The 20,722-nt window shown below is 36.2% G+C and overlaps 1 protein-coding gene across 2 annotated transcripts in view; it reads right to left on the bottom strand.

Annotated features, from left to right (window-relative positions):
* Positions 1-311: 311 nt before the first annotated feature.
* Arhgap42 (Rho GTPase activating protein 42) overlaps positions 312-20,722 on the bottom strand; it is a 282,439-nt gene continuing 262,028 nt past the window's right edge. For both annotated transcript variants that reach the window (XM_004870807.3, XM_087212316.1), the window contains 7 exons: positions 19,587-19,746; positions 18,296-18,440; positions 16,629-17,009; positions 16,100-16,256; positions 13,758-13,820; positions 3,918-3,997; positions 312-3,468 (listed from right to left, as the gene is read on the bottom strand). In XM_004870807.3, the coding sequence (XP_004870864.1) occupies positions 3,380-3,468; positions 3,918-3,997; positions 13,758-13,820; positions 16,100-16,256; positions 16,629-17,009; positions 18,296-18,440; positions 19,587-19,746 (1,075 nt within the window). In that variant the 3' untranslated portion in view covers positions 312-3,379. The remainder of the gene's footprint in view (positions 3,469-3,917; positions 3,998-13,757; positions 13,821-16,099; positions 16,257-16,628; positions 17,010-18,295; positions 18,441-19,586; positions 19,747-20,722) is intronic.

Genomic DNA, 20,722 nt, shown 5'->3' with positions numbered 1-20,722 from the left:
TGGCATAAGCTTTGAGGAACATTCCAAACTAATGTTAATGTGAATGACAGCCATTTTGACATAGACACAGATCTGAAAAACGAGGCTGGGGGTGAGGTTAGTAAGGTGTCATCTTCACAGGATTGCAGCAATTATGAGACTGTTTTCACAATACAATGGATTTTTAGAAGGCATATGTAAAGCTAATTACAGAATAAGACCCAGGTATCTTTATTTTTCCTATTTTGGAACCTGGACATTTTGGTAATATGGAAAATGTAAAGTATGTTTTCTGTTTTCTCCACCATACCTCACAAAGCCAGCAAAGGAGCCATTGTTGAAAATCTGTTATATTCATATACATTACAAAGCACAGAGAACCAATGCAAGGAGCAAAACCATTCACATCAGACAAGGAAAAACGACACCTCTTCACACTTCATGGACAGTATAGGAAATAAAGATTATTTTACTTTTCAGATATTCACACATTACAAAACAGAAAAATCCTTCAGTTGAATGACTAGTTTCTATAACTAACCTTGGTGAAGTAATGACATAATAGAAAAGTCACCCGTGAAAAACATAAATGTTTTGTACTCAGGGATATTTTCACATAACACACAGATAATTAACTTAAGATCCTTAATCTCATCCTCATATTGATTATACTGTAAGCAGTGATTTAGGTGCTCACGTACATTTCAAATGTGTCAATGTGGCAATTCTAACATATCTTTACATGGTCTCTGAAAAGGGAAAGTTCCCGTTACTGCAATGCTATTAAATTTCTGAATGTGATTGTCTTCTAATGACTGACTGGCATTCCCTCCTTTGTGTAATTAATATTCTACCTGTTTTGGAGAACATGTGTTGATTATCTTGGTGCTCATAAATGTCTTGGAGTAGGAAATGTACTTGAAGGGAAAAATAGCTTTAGCCTGTCTCCAGTATTAGGCCATGACTTGCTTACACATGTAATCAATATAAAGATAAACCATCTTCACAAATCTATAAGGTTAAAACTTCTAACAAAAGTACAACATGAAGGTTAGGGATACAGATCAGTGGTACAGCACTTGCCAAACATGCAAGAGGCCCTGGGTTCAATCCTCAGACCCACAAATAAAACAAAAACTTCAAACAAAATTACAACATGAACCAGCATGTTTGTAGCTTGTATCTAGGGAGAGACAACAAGAAGTAATGCCACAAAATATGCCTCACCATTAGAAAGGAGAGGTGGACTTCATATCCATGTTCTACACAGTGAAAGAGTTACTTCCTCACTGACCATCAGTGGAATTAGCTCACAGACAGTTGAGAATCAGAGACACTCTTGTCTGTGTTAAAATCAAATGAAAGTTGAGATTTCTTTATGCAGCAAGTGAAGTAAGATTATAAATCTCTTTTTGAAATCAAGTTGCCCTTTGTAAGAAAACCAAATTTGCTTTAAGTGATTATAATCTATCAGAATTCTGGGTGACAACCAGGGTGCTTAAACTGAGGGTGGCATGTAGATGAGGGGCTGGTGATTTGGAAGGACTACTTTCTGTTCCAGCAGAGGGAAATCAGAGTGCTAGCAATGTTCTTATTACTACTGAGGCCTGCCAAGCACCCTGACCAAGAAGCTCCAACAGTACCTCACTGGAATGTATGGAGACCAACAGCAAGAAAAGAAAGTAAAAGAAACTTACCAGATTTTACCACTCATTCAGGATATTTTCAGAGCCAGAATATTTTTTTAAAATTTATTTCAATTCACTGACATTCATTTCTTGTTGTGACTGTCTACTATTACTCTCTTTACTTGGTAAGTCTAATCCATTAATTTTATATTTAAAAGCATAAATGTTCTGAGGCATAGTTTTGTGTGTATATTGAACATACTATTGCTAGAAATATTAATTTAAAGTAGAAGTAGAGATCGTAGATTTTTAATATGTAAAAAGTTTTGCACAGTAAATACCTGAGTGTCTATAAAGTGGGCAAAGACTCTGAAGTAACCATTAAGACATCAAGGCCAAGTAGGGAAGGGCTGTGATAGTCAACTGGCAGTCAACCAGCTTTTTGGAATCTTGAGAAGAAAGACTCTTTACCAAATATAGATATTATAGAAATAATATATTAGAATTATTGAAATAGAAATAATAGAAAAATGCTTAACCAGTTGATGATATATATAGATATATAAATGGGTAGTAAATATCTATTTCTATGAACTATAAATTCAGTGAAATTCTGAATAAATGTCATAAACCAAATGGCTTAAAGGAAATCAGATTCTACTCCAGTTAAAGATGATGACACAATTTCAAACTTTGTGGTTCAATGTGGTTTAAGATTCCTGTACTTTTGGGTTCATTTTCTGTTTTAAATAAGCACAGACTTTAGAAGGCATAGCTTTTATCATTTTTAGAAGAATATCTCAGTAGCCAAAATTGGATACTATTAAAATATTTTGACACATCACAGTGTTTTGAGTAGAATTTAAGTTGTATGCCTTTATACTGCACTTTTATAATCTCATTAGAGTAATTATACTCTTGTGATGCCACTATCATTCTACTAGAAGATAATAGCATATGATTTGTAAGTGCTTACATTTTTTATTCCAAAGTTAAGAAAATAGTTTATAAATCCTCTAAAGTCAAGGTCAGTAAACCTTGAACCCACAGGTGAAATCTAGCCTGCCACAAAATATTTACCATTAGTCCTTGATAGGAATAGTTTGCTGATCCCTGCTCTAAACCTATGGAAGTTGTCTGGAAGTCTGGGGAGAGTGTTTACAATGGAATCAGTGTATGACTTAATTTGACTTTCTTTACAGACATCATATACAATTATTGCTTCCGAATAGTATCATCTACTTGGAAAACAAAAAAAAATAAAATTATGTTAAAGACTTATTTCCTTGAAATGTTTAGAACCAACAAAACAATCATATAAAAGCAGAATATTTTAAAGAAAAAACAATAAATGAACAATTTACATTGTAGTTGTAAGTAATGATTTCAAAGTTCCTCAGAGAATGCAAGGCAGTAAGATAGATCTCAAAATCCATATAGCAGATTTCTGGTTTTCAAACCTTTGAATTATAGTATTTAGCACAGTATTTAAGATTTTGCTGTTTCTATGGAAGAGATATTATAGAGAATCACAGTACTTAATACCAAAAGAAAAAAATTAAAAAAACAGTAAAAAAAGAATGAATACAATTTAAACATGTTTTTCCTTTTTCCATTACTAGGGAACTATGTAGTCTGCTGGTGAAGAACTTGGTAGAAATTGATTGTTTTCATTTAGTGGGCTGATTGACATATCTGTGTCAGATAAAATCATTGCACTTATCATTTGTTACCATGGATACCATGAAGATACTGCCATCCGCTAAACAGTATTAGAGGAAGACAACATAATTTTCTGGAACTAGTCCTGTTTTGCCTTCATAAGTTGCCTTTAACCATCCTGGTTCCACTGATGGGTACACTGGGAAATAAAGAAATAAAAGTCAATCAACATTTGCTTCAAATAACTATATAACCTAAATAAATGGGTAAAAATTCATCTCAAATTCTATGCATACATTCACACTATCAAAACCAAAACAATATAACAGCCTCTTTCCCTTTAAAGATAAAATATTCTCTGCATTCACATAATCGATTTGTGTGTGTATGCGTGTTTATGTTGTAAGTTTGTGTGTGTTTCCCCTTCAAATAGAAATAAGCACAGAAACCAGTGCACACATACGTGCTCCTACAAGGGAAGAACCTAGGATCTAAGGAGATCTGATGTGTTCACTTATATAGGTTATGTGACACGGGGTCTGGATTAGAATCTGAGGCTCATGGTTTCTATTTTAGAACTCTTACTATCATACCATTCCTTCATTCCTCCCTGTAATACACTTATGTGAAGTACATGGATGTACTTACCATTAGAAAATACTGCCCCCTGGGGGAAGGACAGCTCATGGCTGTGCTCTGCTTTACAGGAATACATGGCTTTGGCTTGTCTAAACGATAAAGACAATTTGTAAAAATCAGAACACTCAACTTAAGTATATCTATACTCAAAGCTTTTCTTAAAGAATGCTATTGATTGTTAATAACTGGAATACAATATACATAAAGTGCACTTATAAGTTGACATCAGTGTATTTTTCACACATTGAACCAGACTAGGAAGCTGAACATTACTGGTACACAAAAAGCACTTATGTTTGTATCCAAGCAATGTTTCTAAGGGAAGCACCTAGTTTATAACCAACAGCATAGACTGGTATTAAAGATTGCTATTATTTAATTGTTAGAAAGCTGCTAAACAGGTTGTTTTAAAAGCAATATAGGAACCAAGGTTCATAATTACCCCAAAGCTTGTTTGTTTTTCCCATTTTAATTTTTATACTACCTGATATGAGATCTAAAAATTAAAAGGTCTACAAGATAGGGTACATATGTTGGTTAGTCATCAAGTAAGAAAAACAGTAGGATGAGATAAATGGCAGCCAGCCTCATATCAGGGAGACAAACAGGGACACATGGAGGCTCTGTAAGCCAGAGAGATGCCCACCTGCTAAAAAAGAAAGGCAGCATTTGGTTCCCAACAGTTGTTGCCATTTGTGAATTCATGCACAATGCAGCCAGATTGTCTGGTTTTTAAGAAAATGCCAGGATTTTTAGAGTTTTCTGTGAGACCTGATTTTAAAATATTTGAGGTAATAGTAAAAAGCTGTCATCAGAGGTTGCTAATCAAGTCACAGGCAAATTCCTTTCACTCTGCAACATTCAGTTACCCTGGTAAGACTTGCAGCTTTCCTACTCTACCCATTTATTTCTTCCACAACCAGACTCCAAGCCAAGTCATTTAGAGGCTCTCCTAACGTCCTAAAATTTCTAGACTTCCTCTTCTGTTCATTTACAATCCATTATCTACAGAGTAACCACAGAGCAGTTTTGAAAACAGTCCATCAGGTGATTTTACTTCCTGGTACCAACCCTTCAATGGTTTCCTCATCTAGTTACAAATCATATACCACCAGGTGTCTGTCTCTCCTGCTTGTTTTTATACCTGCCTCTGATCCCTTACTATTCTCCAGTCACACTGGCCCTTTTCCTCTTCCTCTCTAAGGCCAAACACACTCAGGGCAGCCCTGTCATCTCTGTAAGATGTTTTCCTCTTAATCTTTACTTAGATAAGCACTTAAATTCATCAGAAATTTCATGAGTTTTGCTAGAGGGTCAAGCCTTCCCTGGCCATGGACTCTAAAATACCTGCCCAGAGTACTATTATCTTCTCCTGGTTCAAATCTATGTGATGTTAACATTTGGTAATTTGTTGTTATTAATGATGTTTTTGTTGTTTTTTTTGTTGTTATTTTTTACTAGAATGTAGCCTCTGTCTTAGTTACTTTTCTCTCATTACTGAGAAATACCCACCAACACCCAAAGTTAGAGGGGAAAGGGGTTTATTTGGCTTACAGTTCATAGAGGTTTCAGTCAATAATCAGCTGGCTACAAGGCAGGGTGGCAGAGGTGCAACATTTCATGGCAGCAAAAGACAGCAAAAGCAGCAAAGGACCTTAACAGTGTCTTTCTGCTGCTCTTGTCCCACCTAGACAACCAGGATTAGGGTGGTGCCACACCAATCACTTATGTGCAGTGCTTTAGTAATCACATGCCCTTAATTCCAGCATCACACATTCCAGATTCAGCAACCTCTGAAAAAGCCCCATCTCATCTACATGAGGCTTTGGTTGGGGGACATCTAAACACAAGCCCGAACAACCTCCGAGGAAGAGGCCTGATGCTTAGTAGTAACTAAATATTTGGAGTAACACAGTAAATATTTGGTAAATGATTAAGTGAAAAAAGGAAAGATGCTCTGGACTCTTTTTCTGTATGACAGGCCCACTTACAGACTCAACATGCTTTGTTTGTACTCCCTAATATCCCAGTACTGCACCTGCAAAGAAGCATCAGCAATGCTTGTCATCTCCTCCAAAGATACAGTATTCCCTCATGAATTCATTTCCCTATTAGAATTAGATCTTAGGTCTTGACAATTTTAGAATGAGGGTTGGTCAATTAAATTGGGGTTTCCAAACATCTGAAGCTTACAGAAGAGAGTTCTGTCTATGTCCTAAGAGGGGAGTCTTACACTCTCAGAGAGCTTACTAAGGGAACAGGTTTAGGAACAACCAGCAGCCCAGACTGTACAGCCTCACAGTGAAGCATGCTCTAAGGCAGAAGTGAAGAAGTGGAGGTCCCCTGGGAAGAACAGCTCTTTACATTAAAGAAAGAAAAACAAATCTGCAGTGTGTGTGTCATATGAACACATATGCATGGGTGTTGAGTATACAGATAGGTGAGGGGTGGGGATAGAGGAAAAGGATGCTACCAAATTCTGAAAACCTTTAAGAATCAGACTATGGTAACCTTGAATATTAGTTTCTCATATGAACTAGCCAAGTATAACCACTTGATATGATAAGGATATAATTGAGATTCTGAGTGCCACTACTTTAATAATACATAATTATTTTTCAAAAAAATCAAGTTTTCTTATAGCAACTATGTCATATTTCTTTGAGTTATGAAGAAGCAACTTATCAAATCTACAGGGAAACAATTTCCAAAACTATAGAAATCATTGTGCTTTAATATTCTTTGCAATGATGCAATTTTTTAAAGTATACTTTGAAATTCAATCAAATTCTGATTAATATTTCAGGCATGAATGCTCTCCTTTTAGTATTTTATGGCCTGGGTGAGGTTGGGAAGAAGAAAACAGAACAAGTGTACCATTAAAAAACATTAAATGTGTCAAAAACACAAAGCATAAAATACTGTCATGACTTTTCAATTATTTGTGCAGTGACTAGACAGACTTTCCTTCTGCTGAGCTCTGTATCTACAGACTGTTAACTCAAAAGTGAGCTTTGATTATTTAATGTAGACTGTGACAGTGAAGTTTCCTCTCCAGGTGCTAATGCTTCCTCTTTTACTGTCTTGTGTATTGAAGAGGATGTGAAAATAACACTGTCACCTATTGTATCTCTCTCTTCAGAAGATTCTAATAGCCCTTTGAAAAGGATTTTGAAAAACCTGCTTTTTACTACAAGGAAGAATAAGTTCATGACATTCACAGTCCTAAAAGCCATTTCTTGCCTTATCAGTGGGAAAATGATCTGCTCACAGCCTCCTTCCTAATTCTCAATGCCTTATAATGTTGATGAGTAAATTTACAAATGTATTATAAGGTAATTGTGCACAATTTCCCAATCTCATCTTAAATATAAGAGAAATAAAAAACTCACCAAAATCAAAACAATGTTTCCTAGAGATGTTTAACAATCTCTCTCTCTTTCTGTGTATTATTGAGAGTTTCACTTCTGAAGGGAATAGTAGTGCATACTGATAGAAAGATGCCTAAGCAGTACTACATACAAAATTTTAAAAACTCATAACAATCTAAGTGTTCATCAGCAAAGTACTTAATAAATTAGAGTATACCATTCAATTAGGTATTACATGGCAACTGCAAATAATACTGTGAAAGAATGAACACCTGCCATGAAACAATGTTAGCATGAAAGGCAAAAATTGAACACATTTGTTCTTGGTACACTGTACACTGCACATGCTTAAAGTTAGTTACATGTCCTTTCTGTAAGTTTTTTTTCCCAACAAATACTAGCTTCATCAGGCTTAGATATCTGGGCAAGTGTTGGATGTCTCAATGCTAAAAAACTTCCATGTGAGAGTGCAGAGGTAAAGGTGCTATCATCTAACATAAGTAAATGATTCTTCTGATGAAAATGAAGCAAAAAAGTGAGTAAAACATTATTTTTAGGTTAAAAATGGGTAATTTATAACTTTATGGAGCATCTATTCTGTGTTGAGTACTTTGGTAGGAGCGACACAGTAACCAACACCTTCATGGATCTTTTTCTGTACGTTTATCACTGAGTAGTTCTCAAAGTATGGTCGGGGGAATCTGAGGCAGGAAGAGAGGCAGGTGGGAGCCTAAGACATCACTGTTCTGAGAACAATGGAAGGCATGAGGATTTATTTATTTTGGATTGTATCAGATATTAAAAACATCTGTAAAATGTAAAATAATGCAACTTTTAATCTTGAAAATATCATAAAAATTACAGTATTTATGTTAATATATACTGGGTTGGTTATTTTAAAGATTTTTACATTTTCCTCAGTTTAAATATTTTTAAAATGTCAGCTTAAATTTGTAAGACAGTAATCAAAGACCTCTTCTCTGAAAACTATAGCACTCTGAAAAGAGAGACTGAAGATATCAGAAAATGGAAAGACAGCCCATGCTCCTAGGTAGGAAGGATCAATATAGTGAAAATGGCCATATTTCCAAAACTGCTATATAGATTCAGTGCAATTCCAATTGAGATCCCAGCAGCATACTTCTTGGACCTTGAGAAAACAATCCAAAAATTCATTTGGAACAAGAAGAGTCCCAGAATATCAAAAGCAATTCTAGGTAACAGAGACATGGCAGGGGGTATCACAATCCCCAACCTGCAACTATGATACAAAGCTACTGTGATAAAAACTGCATGGTACTGGCAAAGAAATACACCTGAGGACCAGGGGAACAGACTAGAAGATGCAGAAACAACGCCAAACACACTCAGCCATCTCATCTTCGACAAAGGAGCCAAACACCCTCACTGGAGGAAAGACAGCCTCTTTAATCAATGGTGCTGGAAAAATTGGGCTTGAACTTGCCAAAGATTAAAACTAGACCTATACCTCTCGCCATGCACTAAACTAAAATCGAAATGGATTAAAAATCTACGTATTAAAATAGAAATGCTGAACCGGCTGGAACAGAGGTTAGGTAGAACTCTTGAAGACATTGGTGGAGGAAAAGATTTTATGAATAAAACCTCAGTTGCCCGTAAACTAGCACAAACAATCAACAAGTGAGATCTCTTCTTATTAAAAAGCTTCCGCACAGCAAGAGAAACCACCAGCAGTGTGAAGAAACAACCCACAATGTGGGAAAAAAATCTTCACCTGATCTTCCTCAGACAAAGGTCTACTATCTCGAATCTAGAAAGAACTTAAAAAGATCAGGACCTCCCAAATTTAAAGACCCAATCCGAAAATGGGCATCTGAAATGAACAGATACTTCTCAGACAAGGAAGTAGAAAGAGCAAATAAATACATGAAAAAATGTTCAACATCACCGGTCATTCGAGAGATGCAAATGAAAACAATACTGAGATTCCACCTCACTCCAGAAAGAATGGCTGCTATCATGAAATCAACCAATAACAAATGCTGGTGGGGCTGTGGGGAAAGAGGAACCCTGCTCCACTGCTGGTGGGAGTGTAGACTGTTGCAAGCACTGTGGAAATCAGTATGGAGATACCTCAAAGAACTAGGACTGGAAGTCCCATTTGACCCTGCTATTCCACTGCTGGGGATCTTCCCCAAAGAATTAAAACAATCCTACCACAGTGATATATGTGCACCCATGTTCATAGCAGCACAATTTGTAATAGCTAAAACTTGGAAACAGCCCAAATGCCCATCAAATGGAGACCGGATAAAGAAAATGTGGTTTTTTTAATAAAATGGAGTACTGCTCAGCCATAAAAAATGAGAAATTAGAGACATTTATAGCTAAGTGGATGCACATTGAGGCGATACTCTTAAGTGAAATAAATAGGACACACATGTATAAATACCGAATAGTTTCTCTAGTGTGAGAAACTGAAAGTGTAAATAAGGACTAAAATGTATAATAGGTACTGTGAAATAGGAAGAAAAGGGGCAAAGGGGAAGGAAGTGGGAGGGGTAGGGGAAAGGAAAGAAGGGAATGGAATTAATATGATAAAATGAAAAAATGGAAACGAAGTCTTTGTAAATAGGGAGGGATGGAGGGGTTGAAGGGAGGGCCAGGAATGGGGAAAAAAAATTTGTAAGACAGTAAATAGAAATAGATACGACCCACATAAATAAAAGCTCTTTGGGGATCCTTAATGATTTAGGTTTATGAAGTGGTTCTGAGACCAAAAAGTTTAAAAAGCATTGTCATAGATGAGATTGACCTTGTACCAAAATTTAATAGTAATTAGCTTCATGAAGGTGATGAAATTAGAAGTAGCTTTTATTGACTTCTTTAGTCTATTAGTATTCTCCATATTTTCTATAAGAAAACAAAATTAAATCACTTTTAAAAATCATGATTTATTTTGTTTTCACATGTACTATGGCGTTTTCTATATCTTATGTGTGTCTTACATGTGTTATCGTGATCTACAATGACTTACATGCTTCTTAAAATTCAAACTCACTGGACAAGACTTTGTTGAACTTCTGTTTTTCTTTATAAATGTATTCAAAATACTGGTCTTTTAGATTATGGCAACTAAAACTTTTGATGGTTTATAAGATGCCAGACACTTGAATCTCTTAACTCTCAAGTGCTTTATCTTTAGTTAGAAGATATTTGGACAGACTTCCTACATGATAGGACCTTAAGAAGGATCTTCCCTCTAATTGAGCATAACAGATTGAAATGGGGTTCGAGAGCTTTGGGGGGTTTTCTCTACACTGGTTGTAATGGTGATCCTAGAGATATTTGGCTGTTGAAGGTATTTTATAGGTTAAAGAAAGAACAACTGTAAATAACCAGTGCCTGCTTGCTTAATACTAGGTGTAGAAGGGCACTTTTCTCCATTCCACTGGTTCTCATGTGTTTGCATACATGTAAGAATCATTTGAGGTGGTTAGCCAAAATGCAGATTATCCAGGCCTCAGTCTCAGACATTCTGGGTCTGTGGCAAAATCTTCATTTTAACCAAACTTGTAGGATGGCCCCTCCAGTTCTGCTGAACTTATTCTCTTGATGATTTCCAATAATGGGACTAACACTAGCATCCTCTCCTGATTGCCTTGACTTGTTTTGCGGCTTCTATTACTCTTAGCCATGCCTTCTCCTGATCAATCTTATCATTCTTCTTTGCTAGATCCTTAAATAAAAACATTTCCCAAATACCATTCTTGTCTCTTACTTACAACATCAAAGGAGTTGCCCACAAAAAATCCCTTAGAGCTTTTTATGTTTGCTACTTTTCTAATTAAGTCCTTCTAAATTTCACCAATTTCACTGAAAATAGTTGACTATTCTTTCTCTTCTAGAAGCTCCTAAAAAAGTCACCTGAATGATCTGTTCAGGGGCTTCCCTGACTAGGTCACCTGTCTGGTCAATGTCACACAGAGCCTACAGTGGCTCCCAGAGGTGTCGCATTTCTGTTGCTCACGCCATCCACTAAAATCACCACACAGCTCTCTCCCAAATACTACTTATGCTGGTTCTGTCATTCTTCAAGGTCCAATGAGTCACTAGACTGAACACAAGGTAGGTATTAGAAGACATTAATCAGGACATGTACTCAACTAGTATGTGTTACTTGTTATTTAAGAGCACAGTATCCGGTGACTCTCATGGATTTTCATTTAAATACCATTAATGCATTAATCAAGAGGTTTGAATGTCTTCCGGAAGCAGTTTCAAAACAATGACGATGACAACAATAATATTCATTAATATAGCAACCACACACACAACACCTATCATGTATTTCAAATACATTATTTGTGCATGTTCATAACCATTTGGCAAGCTCAGAATAACCCTAAAGGAATGGGTGAGTACCAACTTTATGCTAACATTTATTATAAGCTGATTTAGAATATTTACAATGTACAAGCATATTAAAATGAATAAGTTGACTGCTGAACATCTGAATATATTTATTATATGACAGGTTTCTAATTTACTTTCTTAATAGCTTACTTTCCTAAGGATCTGCCTGATGAACTTTCTGATTACAGCACATTTGGCACTCTATCTGTTGATGCCCCATCTAGACTCAATCAACCAGACTGAAATAGTCAGGGAAAATATACATCTGTACTGAAAATGTACAAATTTTTCTCTTATCATTACTCCCTAAAGAAAACAGCTACAACTATTTACATAGTATTTATATTGGGTGTTAGACATAATCTATAGATGATTAAATACAAAGGAGGATATAAACAGGTTATATGCCATTTTATAGAAGTGACTTCAGAGTGTGGATTTTTTTTTTTTGTACCAGGGATCGAACTCGGGTCCTTACTCTTGCAAAGCAGGTGGCGGAACCACTGAGCTAAATCTCCCGCTGATGTGTGGATTTTTTTATCTTGGTGATAGGTGGTCTTGGAACCACTTTCCCACAAATACCAAGAGAGGACTGTTCTTGAGTTTTTACTTGTAGATTCTAGCAGTGGTGGGGAACCTATGGCACGCATGCCACAGATGAGTGTTTGTTATCACTGAAAGCTCTAAAAGGTTCGCAGTCACTGGTCTAGAGCTTCCTAATAAAAGGGCTCCATCTAGTGGAATAATTTACCACATAACAGGACAGTGCAGCAAAGTTAAACCCCTTACAGTAAGGCCTAACAGCAATGACAATCTCAGAAGAATGAAGTTTGCTCTGATATACAAGGGCCTCGTTTTCATCATGCCTTGATAAAAAGAAAGAGGATGAAAATGCTGTGGACAGAGGTAAGGACGGGGATGAAGGTGTTTTAGGATTGATTATAGAAATGCAAGGTAATCACCATTGTCCTAGTGATACTATCGTGATTCTACTCTGTGGAATTAAACAAACAAACAAACAAACAAACAAAATCAGAACAACCACTGACAACAATAAACCAAAATTTAAAGGACCTCATCAGGCTTTGAACTAAGCTAAAAAAGAGTTTGAAGGTCACTGTTACCCCTAATAACTAGCATATGTCCAGTATTACTTAAGAAATGCTTACTAGGAAAGTGTAAATATTTTTATAAGGTTGATAGAAATTTGTTGGATGAATAATTTCAGAAGGAATATGCAGCAAAAACTCAATTATCCATGATTTCTTTATTTCCTAGTCTTAATTATCCAGACATAGGAAACAAGTACAGCCAAAGGAAAAATCAAGGTTTGTATTCCCAGTTCTTTCACTTATATGCTCCTTCAACAAGCATCTATTTTATTTTTATTTTTTTGGTACTAGGGATCGAACTTGGGTCCTTGCGCTTGCGCAGCAGGCGGCAAAACCACTGAGCTAAATTCCCGGCCCCAAGCATCTATTGAGTGCCTTCTCTAAAAGAAAATATTAAAAAAGTATCACCCTTATGACATCCCATTATTCAAACTAAAAACAAAAGCCCACTGTAGATTAGAAGAATCAATTAGAAAGGAAGAAGAGCGCAGTAAGATGTAGCAACTCATATCCTTTTAAGGATGAATGTAAAGTCTGAAACCCTGAGTGAAGTTCTGTACTCAAAAACAGGAACCTGGGTCAATTAGCTCTATCATACCTCAGAGGTCCTTCAGAATAACCACATTTTTCAATGGATGTCCATGAAAATTCTTCCAGAGAAACTTAATGTAACTTTTAGAAGTCAAGAATATTCTTTTGATAATTGTTCCCAAACAATGACCATCATTAAAGATGTACAAAGAGTTATGGCAACTTCTGTCTTTTTAAAAATCTGTTTAGAATTGTCCTTTTGCAAAAGATTTTAGCAAAGCAGGATCACTGTAACAATCTGAGGTGCTAAATGCTGTTACAGATATGACCATCTGCAAAGCTGAGGGCACAGCTGTCACAAATATTGTTATTTCAACACAAGACACTGTCACCATTGTTATTTTTTTTTAATACTTCTGAAGCTTTTGAGGACTTACCGCCCAGAAGAAACTGGCTTAAGTGAACCAACATTTTCAAATAGTTGGGCCTTTGCTGCCACTCTGAAAAATAATTTTAAAAGATATGTTTCATGAAGTCAATCAGAAAATCATTCTGTTCAATGTGAAATTCAAGATTATCATTTCAACAAAACAAAAAGATTAGTTAAAGGGTCACACCAAAATTGGAGCCAAATTTTAATTGTTTCAAGCTTTAATGTGAGGAGGTTTTTAACTCTAGCCTCTAGCTCAATGGTTATTAGACTGTAATCACCTTAGAGCTACCTCTTGTGGGAACTGTTAACTATCCTCATCCTTTTTACTTCAGAAAATTGAGGGAACAGTAAAAAGAACATTTTCTACCCACTCTGCTCCCAGCAGGCAGCATGTTATTGACTCCTGTGGATCCACAAGGCAAGAATCAAGGAATAAAATCAACATGACACAAGAGGAACCACTGTTCATTCCAATGGCTTAAAAACCCCGAATATTAGCATGATTTCACATGGTTTTTGTTTGTTTGTTTTTTGGGGTTTTTTTGGTACTGGAGATCGAACTCAGGACCTTGCACTTGCAAAGGAGGCAGCTGAACAACTGAGCTAAATCCCCGGCCTGATTTCACGTGGTTTTTAAATGTGAACATATTTTCTGTAACACGAAAAGTATAAACCCTAAAAATATGTCCAATAAATTAACTTCTGGATTCAATTTTTATTTAAAATCATGGAGTACATGTGTGGGGTGAGGAAATGTTTCATTGGAAAAGGTAAGGCTATTGAATAGAATATGATAACCACAAAGGATAGGCACCTTCAGTGATTAGACGGATTTCAATGTTTACCAGAAGAGAAAATCAAGTTGAATGCCATTCAACTTAAACTCAACTTTAAAATAACCTGTTATTCTTTAATTCACAAACTCTTCTCACAGGGACAAGCCACTTGATAATGATAATATCAAATTATATTTTATACCTAATATAGAACATACTCCCCCATTTTAATTTCTACTTTAACTGTCAGTACAACCACAAGATAGAAGCTCTTCTCTGTCCACCACAAATGGAGTTTATATTGTCACATCTTCCCTAACATACCGGCTTAAAATTTAATTTCCTGTAATGGCTAAAACTATGCCTCCTGGGGAGTAGATAGTTTATAAATATATCTATCTATACCACTGTAACTGGTTTTCTGACCTAGAGAGATAATGGATGTTGAACTCTATAACTAAAAGGGTTTTTTTTATAGAAGAGGATGGATAAATGTATTTAAGACTTTGTTCCTATGAAAATAGGCTTAGTAAAATGTTGTACCTGACTTTTCATAAATAATAAAAATGTCAGGAACACTACTGTATTAAAAATGGGTATGACATACAGGACTGAAATTAGAGAACCCTGGGTTGGAATTCCAGCTCTGCCACTGAGAGTGTGTGGATTAATAGGTGAGAGTACGTGAATTAATTTGTTAGCTTTTTTTAAAGATCACTTATCAGAAAAGGGATTTAAATTCTCACTTATGCAGAAAGGGATTTAAATTCTCTATTTCAGGATACTGTGGACCTTTGAAGGGATAATATATGTAAAGACACCCGATGATAGCTCATATAGCATTAGGAAATGTTTGGCAATTGTCAGGAACACAACCTGAAAGGGAGAGAAACGTTTCCTTTCCGTATTTGCCTGACTTATTTATCCTGGTTCCTATTTGTTCCTCTTTATGTCTTTCTGATCATGTCTATGTGCCCATGACCTATCAGTCTTTAAACCTGCGGTCATTTCTTTGATCAGAAGTACTCTTTCTTCTTTGCTTTTCATGTTCCTTGTACTCTATGAGCTTATTTAAATCATGGAACACTAAGGGAGGGCAGAAACAGGATAGAGAAAAGAAAAAAAAACACCTCTCATGGGCTGGGGATTTAGCTCAGGGGTTCCACCGCCTGCCTCTCAAGTGCAAGATCCTGAGTTCGATCCCCAGTTCCAAAAATGGAGAGCAGCTGTATTGATAACAGAGAGGAGGGAACTGAGAAATGGAAGTGTAGCTTCTACAGGAAAGCCTCTAGTTCCCAAGCCTGCAGCTACTGTATTACACATCTGTTCTCTTGGCCATCGTTCTGTTCTAGGGAAAGTGCTTGAAGTACTGCCTGATGAGATTGTTTACATATCATAAGCCTACAATAACTTACATATCTTTTCTAGAAGAGGAAAGAGTCCTACAGAAGTTGACTTTACCCACTCTACAGAGGAAGCATTTAAGTATGAAATTCCCGAGGTGCTGTTCAACACTCAACTCCTGTGCATCCCTGGGAGACACAACAAATACAAACTCATTTTTACTTACACTGAACCAGGTCGCTGATAGCCATTGCTTGAGGCAATGTCCAGCCTTAACCTCCTACACATTTTTGGAGGAAGTTCTGGGTTTGGTGTGGCTTTGGATGTCTCCTTGGAACCTACAGAAGTTAAGCTTTGAATAGATCCACTATAGCTCTTGTTTCCTAAAAAGCAAGCCCAAGAAAATAGATAAGGTGCTATTAGATAAAATAATAGCAGTAACACAGTACATGTGCCTAACAAAAGGAGTATTTTTCTCTGAGACTAAATGGGAAGGTACAGAATGTTCTTTGGGCACAGCAGCCCTCACTCAGGGAGATAAAAATCTGCAGTAATTACAAAGACATCACCTTACAGAGATGGAAAGATTTAGGAAATGTCATGGTGCACAAAAATTTTAAAATTCAAGCTCAGGAACAAAGTAGATAAGCATCCTTAGTTTCTCCCATTAACTTTATCCCTGCCTAATCATGCTGAAAAATTCAGCAAATGACATTAAGACAATGACATCTTCTATAAGCTTCATTCTGGTTTACCTTCAGATGCAGAGATGGATTTGAGGGAGGAAGCAGAGGTTCTTTTCAGTCCTGAAAGCCCATAGGGCCCTTTCTTGACCAGATCTATAGGAGGGGAAACATCCCCTGGGCTGGTGACTGAGGCAACACTCTGGCAATCAGACTCTGCATCTGTTTTGGTTGCATCTTCTCGAGAACTTGATTCAGGACTAGTTGTCCAGAGACCAAGGCTTTTCTGTCCATTAGAAGATGATGGGGTTGCAATCCAAGGAATCCCTCCAGATTTCTCCCTGGGCTGGCAGGAAGCTGACTTTGTAGTGCTATTTTGTTCAGAGGAGTGAGAGGAGAGTGACTCAATACTACCCATGGGAGTGCTGTCTGGGCTGCTGCTATAGGAGTCACCTGAGGAGAAACAAAAGGGAGAGAGAAAAAAGCAACAGTAGCTATCTGTTGGTAACAGTATCACACACACCCCTTTTCTCAGCTCTCTATGTGCTCCCTGGCCACTTGAGCACACTTACAAGGTGGTGGGGTGGTGGGTGGTCTTTACCTGCTGTGGAGAGCTGTCCTCAGAGCTCAAGAAGGGCTTTAAACTATGCATTTCCACTTGGTGAATGCTATTTCAATACTATTCTAGCAGGGTGTTACACACGCCTATGAATTAACTGTCCTTATGTAACAATTTTACTCCTTGAAGCACTGGTGGGCTGATTTGAGTTCAGACAAAACCTGTCTCGTGAAACAAGAATCAAAAGAGAAAAAAGATTCCCTCATGATGTTACAAGAAATCAGTGGAAGAGGGTATATTAAAACCTGTTTTTGCTTTGTTTTACTTTTCTGATCATAGCTAATTTTGAGTTATAATGTACTTAAGTCCTTCTTCATTCAAACGCACCATCAAATGTTAGCCACAAATTATAAGCTGTCCACAATTTTAAAGACAGTTTTTTCTTTTCCTGCTAAGAGTATGGTACCTAAGAAATTGGCTGCTTTTATTAGGTTTACTTTTTAATGTTCCTCAAAGAAAAATGTAAAGGAAACAATCACAGAAACCATATTAAAGCATTCAGACATACCTGAATTAAAAATTACTAGATGGTTTTATAGTCAATGTTGTTGTATTAATGTTGTGTTGTATTAAATGTTTTGTATTAAATGTAAAAGAATTGAGTGTATACAATGAGAATGACCACAGTTTAATGTATGCTATGGGCCCAAGCTACACCAGGCTGGGGCTTGGCTAAGGATAAGTGGCTAATGATACTATATGGTATTGATTTTCTTTTTTATTTCTTTTCTCTCTTTCAGACACTTTGACATCAAGAGCTGATGCTTTAAAAACATAAAGTGAAAGAAAGAGACTATTTCAGTCTGACTTATCTCTTGTTTTCTCATCTACCACTTTGACAACAGGATAAAACCTGCTACTAAGTAGCACCCAATGTACTTAATCATAGCTTCAGAAGAAAGAGTAATGAATAAACATGTATTTCTTTGTGGCAATAATGAATTTGCTTGCCCAGGGAACCTCACAACTATACTGAAACAATACATCAATTTTGGGAGAAGGGTCCTGGGGAAATAGCATCAGTGAGAACATTTTCTATTTCTACCTAATTACTAATGACATGAGGTCAGGCTCAATTGAAGAATGAAGAAAGCATCTCCCTAAGACCAGGCACACTTACTATCCGGCTCTGCCAGGCATGGAGTGTACCGCCCTCTGGGTTTCCGGGAGCCTGTTGAGAGGCAGATTGCTCGGGTCCTTCGGGATCCAGATCGAGACTGAGGTTGAGGGAGGGGAATGTTTGGGTCTGGTGCAGTATGAAAAATCTACATTGAAGAAAAATAGACCAAGATCAATAAAAGGGTGAAATTGTCATATGCGTCATAAAATGTTTTCAGAGTTCTTAAAATATTTTAGAACTGCAAGGGATGCTTGATACAAACAAATAGAAGTCCTGCAGCCATTATAACTTTCTTTTCCGTTTACTGGGTAATGTCTTATCATAAGCTTTTCTTTATTTTCTCTCATCCCCATCGATGAAATCCAGAAGATCTTCCAGTAACTTCAAGAAACCTTTCACATAAGCACAAATGTCTATGCCAAGATACACTGACTTTTTTTATTGCAATATTCTCATTCTGCTTTTATCTTGAAAGAACATAAGTATATCTGTATCATTTCTCTAGTGACACGGTTCCATGTTTCCAGGAGAAGGTACAATAATAATGTTGGCTCTGAACTGTCATGAAATGTGACCAGCTGCAGGCAGAGGAATGAGAACAACCACTGGATGCAGCCAGGTGACTGTGAGGAAGCTTGCAACATTTGTCATGAAAGACATCTTCTGTGGGCACAAGGAAGGGACTCTGGGAAGGCCAGAGGTATAGTCATTCTCTCACAAAGAGTAAATCACACATAAGTGGGATTTTGTATAGTTAGGTCCCAAATGGCTGAATTTATAATCAAAATAATGTGGCTTTCAATTAATTTCCCATTTCCATAGTTACTCCAAGGTCTCACTCTTTTAAGGAAAACTTCCTTAGGGGTTAGAGAGGACTTCAAGACTCTGATCTCTTAATTTTTTTCATTAATTAGAAATATTAGTTTTACTATATAAATCAAGTGTAATTCCAGAGGAATACAGAGAGGATAAAAAAGAGTTAACCATAAAGTGATTTTAAAGTGCTTTCTGAATGAGTAATAACTGTACAAATGCTAAAGAAAATAAATGATATAAAAAGTAAATGATATAGAAGGAAAGGAAACAAGCTATCTGAAGAATTTTGAGAAGCACTTAACTAAATTGTAACAAAAATATATCAGTCTTCAGGAAGAAGTAATTTTTACAAAACTGATAGACATTTTATAGGAATCTGATATAACAATGTAAAGCTCACTAACAATAAATGTAAAATTCCTTTTTAAAAGGCAAGATACAAAATGTGATGTTTGCACATGAAAATCCAGCCTACCTTTTCATAATGCTCTATGAGAATTTCAACCACTATATTCTGAAATTTAATATTCATCATGGCAGCCACAGTTTCTTCCTGTGCTCGCATCAGAGTTGGGCCAAATATGACACCAAGATTTGAGACAGTCATGAGGTTTTGTTGGCTGTGCAGTGATACTCTGTAAATAAAGAACAAAAAAATTTCTTAAATTAAATATTTAATAATTATGAAATATGCTTTTATATCAAACTTATACCATAAAAATGTAAAATACATATGTCACTATTGGCTAATTTTCTCAATCAGTTTCAGTTATTCCTGTTGTCATGAGGGGTAAAAGTCCAAAAGATGTAACATGTTCTTTGAAAAAAAAATAATAAATTGCTATAAAATATACTCAGTTCATTATGTTATAGAGCACTATCTAATTGTATCCTTTTACTCCTTATTTATCCTCCCACTATCCCCTCTTCCACCCTAGGTTCCTAACACAAAGAAATGAAAAAGGTTTAAGGAGGTGGAAATGCTAGTTACAAGACATGCACCTAACCACAGGGCACTCAAATATATGAAGCAAAATCATGTGCTTCTGAGAAGGCTTTCCAAACACGGAACCAAGAATTTTGTTTAGTTTATGCTTGGACTGAGTTAAAGATCTTTGGTCAACTAAATATTATGGAATTTAAAACATCTGAAGCATAATTATAAGTTTAACATCATTAGAAAACATTCATGTATAAAATGTGAAGTTTTCATTCAGGAGAAAACTACTTTCAGTTTTACTTGGAATTAGAAAGAAATTCCCTAACAATTTTTTTAGAAAACATCAGAGTGTTAGTTTGACCTAGGGGAACTTGTTGCCTTTAGCAGTATATTATTCTAGTCTTCAAACTCACTGCTTAGAACACACCAAAAAGAACTGAGGAAAAACTACATGCTCCACATATTTTTAAGTTGATATGGAAGCATTTTGTTTTTAGTTTAACAGGAAAGGATATACTTATTTGCACACTGAAAACACAGGTACACACAAATATATACAGATATACTCTAAAAATAGATCATTTTTAAAGTTCTCGCAATAAATTGATTATAATAGCAATGATAGTTTCAACATATACTTTAAAAAGATATGAACAAGTTTTAACTTAACA

The sequence above is a fragment of the Heterocephalus glaber genome, unplaced genomic scaffold (genome assembly GCF_053883595.1).
Source record: "Heterocephalus glaber isolate CG9 unplaced genomic scaffold, H.glaber_assembly_v1.0 deba00001429, whole genome shotgun sequence".
Classification (NCBI taxonomy): Eukaryota; Metazoa; Chordata; class Mammalia; order Rodentia; family Bathyergidae; genus Heterocephalus; species Heterocephalus glaber.
The sequence above is the reverse complement of the archived record's forward strand: the minus strand, read 5'-3'. Positions and strand labels throughout refer to the sequence as shown.